The sequence below is a fragment of the Anarrhichthys ocellatus genome, unplaced genomic scaffold (assembly GCF_004355925.1).
Source record: "Anarrhichthys ocellatus isolate YVR2014 unplaced genomic scaffold, GSC_Weel_1.0 scaffold6, whole genome shotgun sequence".
In the NCBI taxonomy this organism is placed as follows: Eukaryota; Metazoa; Chordata; class Actinopteri; order Perciformes; family Anarhichadidae; genus Anarrhichthys; species Anarrhichthys ocellatus.
In genome coordinates, this window is record NW_022280036.1 from 7,606,014 (window position 1) to 7,620,520 (window position 14,507).

Genomic DNA, 14,507 nt, shown 5'->3' on the forward strand with positions numbered 1-14,507 from the left:
TATGTATATCATAAATATATTTTATAATACAAAGAGAACATTTATACTATGATACTATATTTTTAAGGCTATAAAGTGAACAGTAACCTGCAGGCACATCAGTTATTGTCAATATAAACTGTTGGATGATGTTTAAAAAATGAATATAATATGATCTCAGTTCAAAATCTAAGTTGCCTGTTTTATTACAGTACATGACATTAAAATGACTTGTGATTTTGGAATTTCTACAAACTTAAATGCATTTGTTTTTTTAAATGAAATATTTTACTCAAACACAGATCTCACTTACGGGTGACTATTGCTGCTTGCTTTTATCAAATCCACTTTTTTACATTCCAACATACGCTAAAAGAAAAAACATGTACAATGTGGTGTAACCAGTGATATACCTGTGACATACACAATGTCATAACACTTTTAAATATTAAGAAAAATAAATGAATGCACACTAATTTGTAAGGTAGGTGTTTAGTGGCCTTCAGTTGTTTGATTATTTCTTTTACATGTTTTTCTTTTACATCATATTTTTTCTTTTAATCTTAATATCAATATAGTATGTCAATGATAATAAAGATAATTTCAATAACAACATCATTGCTGTTTGGTGAAAACCGTGACTGATGATTTTCATTTTTTTTATAAAATTGAGTAAATAGATGCTCCCCTTGTTGCTGAGAAGAAAACGTTACTGAAAACATTTCAAGACGAAATACATAAGTAAATGTATCGTCATCAACCTGGAATCTGTTTTTTCTGGGATGTGTGGAGTGACACTGTGTCTAAAGATTGATGCTTCTTTTTTTTCTAAAATTAATTTTACATTTACAGTTAATGCAAACCCAAACACCTATCCTCAGTGACTACCTCCAGTTGCCTTTACCTCAACAGTCCACCGTGCTCCTAATGTTGATGTTTTCTATTGGTCTGAAGTCTTCGCAGCAGAGATGACGTGAAATAAACTCTGTTCTGAGAGGTAAATCACTGCAGCGCTAGGGGACTGCAGCTATTCTCTCTCACCTCCCCACTTTTAGCAGACCGTGGCTGATTTCCTTCCTTGCGTGACTCCAGAGTGTAAACACAGAGCCAGAGTGACTCATCACTATTTCTCACTTCCATGGTCTGATATAAACACATGAAGGGGTCAGGTGTCATTTTGGGGTGGTGAGTGGGTGGGTGGAGGCCAGTACGTCTCCTCATAAGACATCTTCCATTCTCCAAAGAATTCACAGCTTCCTGTGGCCAAAGCCGCACGCCTGCCCACTTCAGCCTGGAGGAAGGAGAAAGAGAACCACAGTTAGAAATTTGGAAAAAGGACAGACAAATTGGGTGATAGATTACCTTCTCTGCCATGCTGTGCTTCAGCGAAATGGAAAGAATGCAGTCATGATGAGCCTGTATCTCTTTTCAATCCAGACAAGACAATAAAAAGAGTGACGGCCAGAGAGAAGATGGACTGGATAAAGTTTGGTTCAATTGTGTGATATAAATTAACTTCTTCGAGAGGATAATTGATTTATAAGTCATGAAACCTTGTTGACATGCAGCTGCCAACTAGTCTTGTGGGCAGATTGGCACTTTGTTAAAATGGTCTCTATAAGAAAGTCCTGATCAGCACTTTGCCCTCTTCAGCTCGGCGTTATTGCATGGTAGTCGGGGTGGAAGGGAGGGATAGCCACTTCCTTTTAGGCCCCAATCTGAAGAAGGGGCCAAATACAGTCCAACATCAATCACTTTGCACTCCACAGCTTTCCCACTACCATTGTTATAGAGCAGACCGACGGAAAGAGGCCGGTAGCAGGTGGAAATAAAAAGCCCTTTGACGACTATAGGGTAAAATTCCTCCCAAGATCATCACAACATTTATACAAGCTAAAGGGAGCAACGTCTGGCTGCCAGCTCCAGTCTGGACACACACAAATATCTAGTCAGATACATTCTCATATGCTCTGATGCATGAACACATGCAGCCGAAGACAGCCATTAAAAGCACACAAAACAAAAGGCAGAGACATATTTTAATTTGCATGCACACATGAGGCAGCCATAGACATACACATGCACATGTGCACAGAGAGGTGCATGGATTACCGAACAAGCCTTCTGGGCCCAAAGGCCAAAAGTGTCAGAGGTCCCCCTGGCCTTTACCTACAAAATGACCACAAAGACACATAAAGAAAACTACAAAGAGACACAAAATGACTACAAATAGGCCAAAACAACTACAAACACAGACACAAAGAGACTCTTGATGAGTGTGAAAAGGGGCTAAACAACCTCAAAGAAATTTAAAATGACTACAAAGTGACAGAAAACAACCAGAAAGAGATCCAAAGCAACGACAAAAAGACGGAAGCAATTACAAAGTGACACAAGACTGCAAAGAGATGCAAAGTTACCACAAAGAGACGCACAACAACAGAGAGATGTGTAACTATTACAAAGAGACACAATGCAACAAGACACTAAAGAACTATAAAGCCTGTGTTTCTTGCTCCTTTGAGAGGTGGTGGGGATTGTTGCACGTCTGTGTCCAGGGGCAGATTGTCTCATAATCTGCCCCTGGACAGGTGGAGGGACACAAATACACACTCTCACCAACATGATTCAGACAGTTGTTAATCACAAACAAAACAGTCCTCTTCAACATAATATTGAATTGCTTTGTTGAAATTTCTTTAAAATTGTGGTTTATTATAGGAACAGATGATGTGCTCTGAAGAAGAACAGCATGTTCATTGTTGCTGTAATATTAGTTTTTGGTTCTTTTCCTGTCACCTGATTGACACAATGTGCCACAAACACCACACCCTTTCCTCTCAGAGTCATAATGCACTCATATTGAAACACAAAGACATCAAACATGATTTCTCTGATTTCTGTCCGTGCGGTGCGAACAGGAGCTGCTAGTGGCCCAAGCGGCATGATTTTTCATGATGCAGATTTTCCAAGAATCAAATAAGCCAAAGGAAACAGAGGTGTAGATAGTTACAGATAGATATTGGACATTCAAACTCAACAAGGGTATTCCTCAATAACTTAAAAAAGATTAGGTGCGTGTGCAGGATAAAGCTTGACCTATGTTACACAGGTCTTATGATATTGAAGATTGCCACCTTGAGCAACTTGACATTAGATGGAAACTGATGAGCTGAAGTTAAAGGTCCATGCAAATTTATTTTCATCTTGGTTTCCTCAATTGTATACATAACCTCTAGCTTTTAAAAACACGCAATACGAACCAATGTAACTAGGATTTGTATTTTCCAGCTGTTGAAATCTCCTGTTATGTCATCTATTTTCACTTTGAGCATTTTAACTCAGATTACATGTCTTGTTATTGTTTGAAGGTGGGGGTCTTATACTTTATTATTTGATTTATTCAGGTTTATCATAGTTGAAACACTTGTTATTTTTAATATTTTGTGAGAAGCTAAACGTAAGCATGTGCAGTTGTGTATAAATGGCAGAAGAAGAAAATAACACAGAAAATGAAGCAGCATAGGGGATTTATGAATTCCAGTGGATGCCCAGCTACTTCAGGAATAAATTCAAATGTTGTGAAATAAACTGCATTATAACAGCTACAGTATATGTGCCTCTTTTCTCAGCCCCTTCCTGCCCTCTAATTTCCCTGCCACTGCCCACATCACCCACCACACCTCCCCCACAGCTGTACTCTTCTCTTCACTTGGGATCATAGGCTAAAACCTGGCAGCATCACTGTCACATGATGCCCATGCATGTGATGCTTCACTGGGACCCCCCTCCACTCAGGAAATGCTCTCGGCCTTTTTCCCACCCTTTTCCACTGTGGACAACCGGGCATTACAACCGAATCCAGTTACCATCCCAAAGCATTCCTGACTGATTCCAACCACTGCCTGGCTATGGGTTCCCACATACAATGAAGATATGCCCTAATTTCAAACCGGCTGGAGCACTGGGTATCAAGTTGTGAACTACCAAAGCTGTTTATGGCAGAACAGAGAAGTTTGAGCTCCACAATAGGCAATTACCATGCCCACGCATCCCCCTCCCCTTCATTCAATTTGCGGTTTGTCTGTAGGTGGGTTCGGTTGTGCACAGATTAAAAATAGCCAAGCCATTCCAGACAAAAACTGCGAGGGACATGGAACACACATTGCACAAATGATATCTCCCATTGTGGTGTACTGTTTGGGAATTCTTAATTGCTTTTTCCGAAGCAGCTTGCCACAGGAAAATCCCCCTTCAGAGTAAAGAAAAAAAGAATAAGTGGGCTGTGCGTAAACACCATAGATATTATGTAAACGTGCATGTAAACACGTAAGTATAAACCCATGTCGCCCCATGTGCACCCATCAAACTGCCATTGAGGCTGTATCAAAGGGGCTAACCTGCAGCAGAGCCGGTTGTGGCCTGCGTCTGCCCTCCCTCTCTCCTTTGTGTTCTCCACTGTGGTTTCTGCTTCAGCTCTTATTATTGATGTCTCTCCCTGCATCAGACAGACCATGTTGGACCGGCCCTGGGAGGTGTGCGGGGCTGCAGGGCGGGGCACCAAACAGGCTCCCACTCACTGTGTGGGACTGAATCTTCCTAGAAAGGCCACAGAAGAGAGGGGCGGTGAAGTGGTCTAATGCAACCTTTGAATGTGTTTTCACTGGACTTTTTCTCGGAATAAAGAACTGGATATCAATGCACCTTTTTTTTATATATTCATATTCATTATCAGTATTTGTAGAGCAATAGTTATGGAGGCGATCACAGGAACAGAAGTAATTTAACTCAACATGCATCCAAACTTTTTTATTATAATTACGTTTATTAAATAACTGAAACTTGTATCCGATATTTTTTTTTTAAAGAGGCAGGATTTACTTCATTAATTTGTTATCAGTGAAATCAAGTAAAATCAACTTTGAGAAGTAAGAAATGATGGAAAGTTATCCCTTAAAATAGCAGTAAGCCAAATAGTCGACAATCCAATAGTGTCTTTGTTGCTTCTTGTTGTTCCTGTATTAGATTAAACATTTTATATCAAATTAAAACATCCAATATTTTACTTGTCCACATTCTTCACTCAAACAGATTTGAAGAACACACACAAACCTAACAAATATAATATATAGTCATAATGATGACCAAACACCAGGACAATGATGGAGATAAGTTGGATTTTATCATTCTGTCCCTGACAAAGTTTTAATGTTATATTTTGTAAATATCTTAGAATGTCAATATATAGTATGTATATATAGTATATCCTAAAAATCGCCAAGCAGCCAATGCATTGTAAAACTTGAAAATATTCAAAAATATTGTTAATCATTTCTAATCTTTTAATTGTGCTGTGTAAATTGAGTATGAATGGGTAGACAGGCTGTCTGTCAACCAGACATATAACACCCTGAACCCACAATCACTTTTTTTTCTTCATCCTTTAACCTTGAAGTCTAACCTATTTTTTTCATTGTTTTTAACATGTTTTTGTTTATGCTTTGGGTGTTTTTTTCTTTTCCACACTTAACATTTGCTGAAATACCGACTTAACAGGTATTTGAAATTATGGAACATTTTCCCTGTAAGTGCAAACCACATTTGGACAGTTTGGGATTTGTAAAACCTCTGGACCTGCCAAATCCTCCCCACTGCTGTCCTTCATGTCAAAGTATGTGGCGCTGTGATCACAAAATAAACCAGAAATAATGTTATTCTTTGAGCATTGTCTAAAAGGCACGTTTTATTTTCAACAGCTGTCAGAAAACATAACTAAATCTAAATGTGACAAACTAGCGAATACTGAAATAAGAAAATGGCAATCTGATTATGTGAGTGGGCTATCTTTAATTTGACAATATAGTACACTAGGGACTGTTGCGGAAAGGCGATGTGAAGTTTTACTGAGGAGGCCGTGGTTCTCACAATAACGTCTCAATGACTCATACTGAGCTCCCTATATAAATAAAATAGCATACTTTGTGTCGAATGCTTCATAATCCAAGAAACAAACGTCAAAAGATAGATGACCTATACGCTTACAGCATTCATTCATCCTTTTTATTATTTCCTTTTGAGGTTTGAAATTGGTTTAAATTACAAATTGAACACTGCAGCTAATCTAATATTCATTTGAATCCCTTATATTTGAGTTCAGTGTGGGAAACAATTCCGTTAAAGGTCTGCAGTATCCAAACGTAATCGACGACTCTCAATTATCAATTATAGCTTGCAATTGATAATTGCGCAGCTGATGCTGCAGGTGTGCAGCGGAGGCAGACAGGTGAGCGTATGTCTGTGTGTAATATGTGACACGTGCATGTAAAATGTTAAAATATTAAGACGTATCTCATCCTCTGCTTGAATCACGTGTGAGACAGCAGTTAAATAAATGTGTCTGACGCCTTCCCATCAAACTGTAACGACGCATGGGTCAATAAGAATTGATACTTCGTTTGCTGCTTTTAAAACTCCACTGATTCAGACAGCTGGGTCCGTCATGCCCATAGCTGGTGTGGGCTCAGTGTCATGCTCAAGGACACTATACTGCAGGGCGAATGTTGGCAAACGATTAGTTTGAATGAGCGCAGTGGCATCGCTGTGAAATTGTTGTGAAAAGTAACACAAGCATTTTATTAATCAACCTTTTCTGTATGAGATTCTGTACCCAGTGAGTACTTTCCTTTGCAACTTCACACACGGCACACTTAACAGCGCAATGAACATATATCTTGCAAACAGAATTAAAAAGTCATCGAGCGCACTTCTGCTGCAGCTGATTACCGGAGAGGGTGGTGCCCATCAAATACACTTCAGATCCATGTAAAGACGCAATGCGCGCAATCAGCGGTCTGCTAGCAATCCCGTCCTTTCTCGTTCACATAAACACCACTTGAACGAAAATATACACGGCCACCTACAGCGCAGGGAAAGTGATGAGGGGGTACCCACCTCGACATTAAACTGTTTCCAATTAAAGCGACAATGCGGAGTGAACTACAGGCGACACTGCAGAGACGAAGAGCCAGAAAACCAATTAGGATACATCTTTAAATTGTATGATAAAAAGACAGTAAAAAGTCTTCACTCTAAATATGCATTTAAAATCAGTTCATACGACGAATGGTTTCATCATAAAAAAAATTATAGATTAACAAATATAAATATAACAGTTCTGTATTTTAGAGCCTTGTAATATAAAGAAGAATATCAAAAGGTTTATATTCTAAAAAGCACTCTTTTTATGTTGAGCATTTCTGCGCAAAACAGCTTGCCACTTGTATTTGTGCCGTCTTGCTTGTCATTTTAGTTCAACATAACATAAAAAAGAATAAATAAAATCAGGGAAATTGGAGAAATCTGTATGTTATTATCAGAGAATCAAACTATGGTATCAAACATGTGCAGGCCCTCTGACTAAAATGTAGACAATTTGCAATTTGTCAAATCTGCTGCCAATACATTTAACTTTTCTTTCTATTTTGTTTTTACCTTCATGGGATTGTTTAATTGTATGTATCTTTTCATTTATTTGAAATAGTATTTATAAAAATGTGTTTACCTTTTTTTCTCGCCAAACTGTATGGTCTCTATCAGTTCAAGACAACTGTTATAACACACGACATCAATTACATGTGATTAAGTTAAACATTGAATTGGAAAGTTGTTTGCTCTACTATATAGCCTGTAAGTGTTGCAACAAAACCTGATTCAAGTTCAAGTTGGATGACTTTACGCAGTTGATCGCTCGCTCTGTCTTACTGTCCTCCAAACAAAGTCCATGCGGCCTCTCAGTGACCCTCTGCAGCCCTCCGAGGAGAGTAACTGGCTTATTTCTCAAAGATGATCGATTGTAAAGAAAATGTAATCTACAAATTCGGCACTTCATATGATCTGAATCAGTCTGGATCTGGCCTTGTCTCCCCAACAGTTCAATATGTTTCTGTGAGGCCAAATCAAATTACGCTGCTGACCGCTGCAGCTGTTGCATCTAAAATCCGCCTGGTGTATTTGCCTATTTGGTATGAATAAGCAATCATTTTGACGTTTTGACTGTCTCCTGACTTGCTCACATGATGTAGCACAATGTAGTCTTGTCGTGTCCGGGAGAACACCGTCAGTAGGCTAATATCAAGATTTGAATGCGCAATGAAGAAAGTAATCCTCAAAAAATGCATGCAAGATAAAACTGAACGAACTGTCAATATGTAAGAAACAATGTTGAGGTGTACGAGAAAAAGGCCTGAATGATATATATTTGGCCTGTTGATGTGTGCCATTGTACAAGAGTTGACGGACTGAAGAATGTAGCTAATAAGAAACCATCTACATTTCTGTAGAACGTTGCAACATTTTGAGGGGTCCAACATTGGTTTCAGTGCACTAAATAACGGTAAGACAGTCCGGAAAGCCTGTCAGGACTGTGCACTCTGCGGTGTACCTCCACCTAAGTGGCCGAGCATTCCTGAGGATGCAGCGCTGTCAAATATTTCATGATGGGACGTCATGGAAAAGTGCATGACTTCGTATGAGATGGAGCAACAGGGAAGCTCTGACCTCGGGACTCCAGCCTTAGTAATGATGACGAACATAATCGGCCACCGACGCTGCAACAGCAACTATTCCCTTGTAAAATACATTAAAATTGTGTGTAAAATATATTCTGGAATGCTGGATATAACATTATATACATTGTTCTATTATGATGATACTTGCCATTTCGGGTTGATACCTGTATTACCCCTATTGAAGATTAACTTAAATTCTGTAATAAAAAATAAAAGAAATTAGATATTTTTATTGGTGGAAGAAGAATGGGGGAGAGGCGCATCACAATTCCACACTGGTGGTTTGCGTAAACATTTAACCACGGACACTGGCTTTGGATGAACATGCAAGTTAGAAATATATATATATGTAGGCCTATGTACAACAAAGAAAGAACAACATGACATGGGGCGAATGAGCGTGTCAGGGGGAAAAAGCGCCCTAATGGAATGAAGTCATCAGCGGTAATTAAATGCAGTGGGCAGAGAGGGGACGGGAGCGCGCCTGCCCCTGGTGCACGCTGGGTGGTCTACTACCCTGATAAATGTGTGGCCCTCGCTCCAGGCGAGTGGCCGAGCAGGCATCGGTTAAAACAATACTTACATTCATTTATCCATGAGTTTAAATCCCCTCTGCAACAGCAAAAACTAACAGTGACACGCCTGTCAGCTTTGGGTTGAACATGAGAATTTTACAATTATTGTTTTCTCTCCTGTAACAAAAGAGGGACTGGACATTTCCGGTAAACACCAATAAACAATTTGATATTTCAGTTTTACATCGAAATTTGATTTAAATGTATTTCGTGAAATTAAATCTAACGTACAAACATGCTGCCACATTATTTTTCAGAAACATAATATTAACAGAGCTACTAGTGACCTTTACAACAACGTCTCCAAACATATTCTGGTTTTAACGCACAGGGCAAATACATTTTCTCCGGTGTTACTTTCCATTGTGTCAAAACCAACAGTCATCATACGCATAAGCATAGAAACAGTAACGGCGGCAGAGATCAGAAGCGCAACAAGCTCGACTAACTGAGCCCATGGAGAAGCACCAAGTTGCTAGATCTCCAGGGAACAATAAGCAATCTACTGTCAACAGTTTTAGGTTATGGACTGATCGTCTTTCTGTAGCTCTCGCTCAGCTGCGTAAAAGGCAGTAAAACAAACTAAAATTAAGCGTTTCAACTTCAGAAACACAACAAATAAACAAACTGGTGCGCATCTTATTCCGAGTGAATTACAATTTAGTTTGAGCAAAAGCCTTGAGGTATAATTTAGGCTTCGTTTTTCTCATTCTATATGATATAATGTCACATAAAACCAACTAAACATCCACTGTGGCTCTAAATTAAGGCGGCCACAGTGCTGGTAATTTTCTGACTCAGAAGTGTTAATCCACTTTACCTTAATTCCTGGATCGCTCGATGGTAAACTGCCTGCAGGAGTCGATCTCAAGTCCCCGTCCGAGTTTCTGTGCTCACAGCTCGGCAGAGCTTCCACCTCACTCCTCCTGCATCCCTGCGTAAATATTATGACTGCATTATACAAACAATATTCATGTGCAAAAACGTCCAACATCACCACAGGACGCCGCGAACAGACGGGCATATCGCATCAGATAGAGTATTAGCTGATCTAAAGGGGCTTTTGCTTGATTTTTTATTTTAAGAAGGCCAGGGAAAATGTTTACATTTTGCTGTATAAACATCCTGCCCATGTTCCTGTCTATCTTTTGCAGAAATCGAGAGGGTGGTTTTGAATAAGAGGGGCATGTTCTCTGGTAACTACTTTTGATGCACTAAAAATGTTTTATAAAATATTTCATGAATTCAATACCAAAGGAGACATAAGCTATTTGCCGTGCTGGTGCATCTAACATGTGACCTGAAATTAAGAGATACAGTTTGCACTGTATATGAACCCATATGCAGTTTATATCACTAGTAGCGATATTCAGTGTTGAAAATAATAATACAGATAAAATAAAGATACATTATAAAACATGGAAATCACAATCTGCATCCAAAGGCCCGTTGGTACTATCAGTATGTGATTAAATAATACAGTATAACCAATTCTAATTTATTATATTCAATAGCGTACATAATATAACTTATTAAATTCTATATATACAGTAGATCCCCTATTTCTATGTAAAGAATGGACAAAAAAAAATTCCCTGAAAAGTGAACGCACACAGATGTGCATGCTTACAGCCCACCACTGGAGTAGGAGGGAACTGGGCGGGTCTCTACATTAGGATGGCCAAGACATCCAGCTTCCAATGCGCTGATGGCAACAGATAAGTAAAAAGTGAGCTCCTCGGACGCACGACAACACACCAACTGAAGTGGAAAGCGGCTCCTGTTCTGCTCCTTATCCCATTTCGGACGCTTCGTACAAGGCGGTACGGCTTCAGACTACTGCAGGACTGAATCAAACGGAAGAAGTCAGAGTTAAGAAGACAGTCTTTGGCTCGTGCGTTAAGTTTGCTTGGTTACTTTTTTTTAGCTCTTTATGTCAGCAAATAAGTATCTTACTTTGTAGTGTTTATAGCTGGAAAGGTGGAAAGCAACACTTTTCGTTTGCCATCTCGAAGACAAAATTGAACTAATGACGGCAGAGGTCCAGCAGCCCCCAGCGCAGACTCCTGGCCAGAGCAGCCCGATGTCTGCCCCGGAGAAGCCGCACGGACAGACCGCGGTGATGGAAACCGCCTCCTCCACTACGAAAACCAAAAAGACAAACGCAGGGATCCGCAGACCTGAGAAACCCCCTTATTCATATATTGCTTTAATAGTCATGGCTATCCAGAGCTCCCCAACCAAGCGCCTGACGCTCAGTGAAATATACCAATTCCTGCAGAGCCGCTTCCCGTTTTTCAGGGGCTCATACCAGGGATGGAAGAACTCCGTGCGTCACAACTTGTCCCTGAATGAGTGCTTCATTAAGCTGCCCAAAGGCCTTGGCCGGCCAGGGAAGGGACACTACTGGACTATCGACCCGGCTAGTGAGTTTATGTTCGAGGAAGGCTCCTTCAGAAGGAGACCCAGGGGTTTTAGGCGCAAGTGTCAGGCGCTGAAGCCCATGTACAGCATGATGAACGGCCTGGGATTCAACCACATCCCCGAGTCCTACAACTTCCAGGGGAGCGGCGGGGGCCTATCCTGTCCGCCCAACAGCTTGTCTCTGGACAGTGGGCTTGGGATGATGAATGGGCACTTGGCAGGTAACATGGACGGAATGGGTCTGTCCGGGCACACCATGTCACACTTGTCGACCAACAGTGGACATTCCTACATGGGAAGTTGTACAGGATCCAACGGGAGTGATTATCCCCACCACGACAATTCTGCCTCCCCTCTGCTCACCAGCGGAGGAGTCATGGAGCCTCACCCTGTCTACTCGAGCTCAGCCTCGGCGTGGGCTCCAGCCCCCTCGGCCTCGCTGAATAACGGGGCCTCCTACATAAAACAGCAGCCGCTGTCTCCTTGTAATCCAGGGGCAAACTCACTGCAGCCAAGCTTGCCCACACATTCACTAGACCAATCTTACCTGCACCAGAATGGGCACAGTACTACAGATTTACAAGGTAGGCTCAATGATATATTAACCTCTCATTTATCTACTTCAAAAAACTCGAAAAATGTTGCGTAACACTGCGTAAAAGAGTGACAAATTTAAATCATAGGAATTATATGATTCAGCAATATTTACAAATGCCAAACCATTTCATCATAAGAGGGTATAAACAATATGTTTTACGCAGGCTCACATATGTGTATAGTCTTCTGCCAAACGTGGGCCTAAAATCATTGATTTTCCGTATTTGATTATCACTGCGTTTGCGTTACGGAACACAGGCTTATCTCATATTGTACAAAACGGAAGAAAAACTCAAGCCCATTAAGGAAATTGATGCAGCTAAAAGCAACGACGTATTTTATCTCACGGAAATGTACGCATCATTCTGCTCCGATAGAAAGATTACAGTACTCCAAATAAATAAGAAAAATAGGGGTTTCAAACTCGCACGGTTTCAGTTTCTGGAAGTGATAACAAAAAAAAAAAACAGCATGGAGAGTCTGTTAGGATTCTTGCCAATCTTCGGGCAAGAAAAACAAGCGCGGTCAGGACCAGCCTGCCTTGCCCCGTGGCCCCGACTCCTCTGGGACTGGCGTGCAAAAGGGCCACTGTCAATTAGCCCTGAAGCTGCTCCACTTTTGACAATCTTAATCGCGCTTGCTTAATGGACGTGGAGTCTGTGAGGAATGTAGGCTCCATATGTAGAGTTAGTAAAACAAAATGATGCTCTATAAAGGTCTTCTACCAATTCATCACACAATTTATCTTGAAAATATATTTTTTAATCTTCGAGAAAGTTAGTGTTAGATTCTCAAGTTGTTTCTAACACGAATCTGTTATTCATATTATATTTTACGCTTTAAACTTTCAACTATCAATGGATCCCTAAAATCAAAGTCAAGGCTGGCTGCTCTTAGATGAAATGTATATCATGGATAATTGACAATTAAATCCTGCAGAAAATATTTATGTTATATTTATTCAATTATTTCTAAATGTCTGTGATATGTACGATTCAAACACATTTTTAGAAGTTGTCAACGTCTAATTAGACCACGGTGTGACCTTACATATTGTCATTGTTTTTAATCCATATTTTAAATTTCGTAGGTATTCCTCGGTACCATTCCCAGTCTCCGAGCATGTGTGACCGAAAGGAGTTCGTCTTTTCGTTCAACGCCATGACGTCCTCAACTATGCACGCACCAAGCAGCAGCGCATACTACCACCACCAACAGGTCTCCTACCAGGACATCAAGCCCTGCGTCATGTGATGATATACCCACGAACACCTGCAGACCAGAGGACGGTGGCACAGACTTGAGCCATGCAGCGGGGTGAACTGAAACGAGAACAGACGAGTAAATAACCACTGAGAGACATAAAGGCATGCCCCGGCCCATGGAGAGCACCCACTGCTTCAAGTAGACCGGACTACTTTTCTGTTTCACACACCGGCAAAGACGCGGAGACAGGCCACTCACAAAGCAACCACATAATAATAATATATAATAATATTAAAAAACTTTTTCATGCCATCAACATCGACCAGCGGGGTAAAGACTGGGTGTATGAAACCCTGCTGCTGTTTGGTACTTAGTCCTGCAGAGCGGATGACTACCACTTCACACTTTTGTTAATGTTTATTCCTTTTGTTAAAGTAGGTCATTGTAAAAATGCACACGTCCATTTTCTCCGTCTGACTTTTTTCCTTTTCTTTTCTCTGACAAATTAGATTGAGGCTCTTTTTTCATTTTTGGACTTTCAACGTTGAATTTTAAAGGAACAATTATGGACATCACATAAAACATGTCTATATATATTGTGTAAAAACGATGAAGGCACTTTTTGAATAGCCTAAGCGCATCTTTTTATTTATTCTGTAGGCCTACATATTTTAATTTTAGGCGAATTGGCCAAGGAGGTATATTCTTTATTGGCAATATTTGTCAGAATGCTTGTTATTGTTTTGAAATGAAAATTGAGGATATATTGTAAGCACTGTTATGTTGTTTGTGTTAGAGATATGTAGACTATTAATTTCAGCACTGTATATAATGTTAGGGAAATTAGCAAGGGTCCATCAATTAGGGCAAATTTTTAGGCTATATTACAACAAATCATTTGTAAGAAATAAAATATATCTGTTCGGCTGTTTAAGCCTAAATCCACCAAAAAAAAAAAAATTTGATTTCATCACACACCCAATTCATGCCAAATGTTTTCACTGCAAACAAATATCCCACCAAAACTGTAAATCTCACACCGGTCATCACTTTTACACAAATAAACCAAAATTAGCGGTATTTAAAAAGTGAAGCAATTTCTGCTTTTTCCTGAAGCATCACAGTATTTATAACAATTGAACAGGACTCCAACATAAAT

The 14,507-nt window shown here is 40.1% G+C and overlaps 1 protein-coding gene across 1 annotated transcript; it reads left to right on the forward strand.

Moving 5' to 3' along the window:
- The first annotated feature begins 10,856 nt into the window (after positions 1-10,856).
- On the forward strand, positions 10,857-14,428 carry foxf1 (forkhead box F1). Its single transcript, XM_031846552.1, has 2 exons — positions 10,857-12,129; positions 13,233-14,428. The coding sequence occupies exons 1-2, from the start codon at positions 11,151-11,153 to the stop codon at positions 13,394-13,396; spliced, it is 1,143 nt and encodes a 380-aa protein (XP_031702412.1). The 5' UTR covers positions 10,857-11,150; the 3' UTR covers positions 13,397-14,428.
- The last annotated feature ends 79 nt before the right edge of the window (positions 14,429-14,507 follow it).

Excerpts from the sequence above, each read along its gene's own strand:
- foxf1 (XM_031846552.1), top strand. The coding sequence starts at position 11,151 with ATGACGGCAGAGGTCCAGCAGCCCCCAGCGCAGACTCCTGGCCAGAGC. Across the intron at positions 12,130-13,232 it reads CAGTACTACAGATTTACAAG|GTATTCCTCGGTACCATTCC; the intron begins GTAGGCTCAATG and ends TAAATTTCGTAG.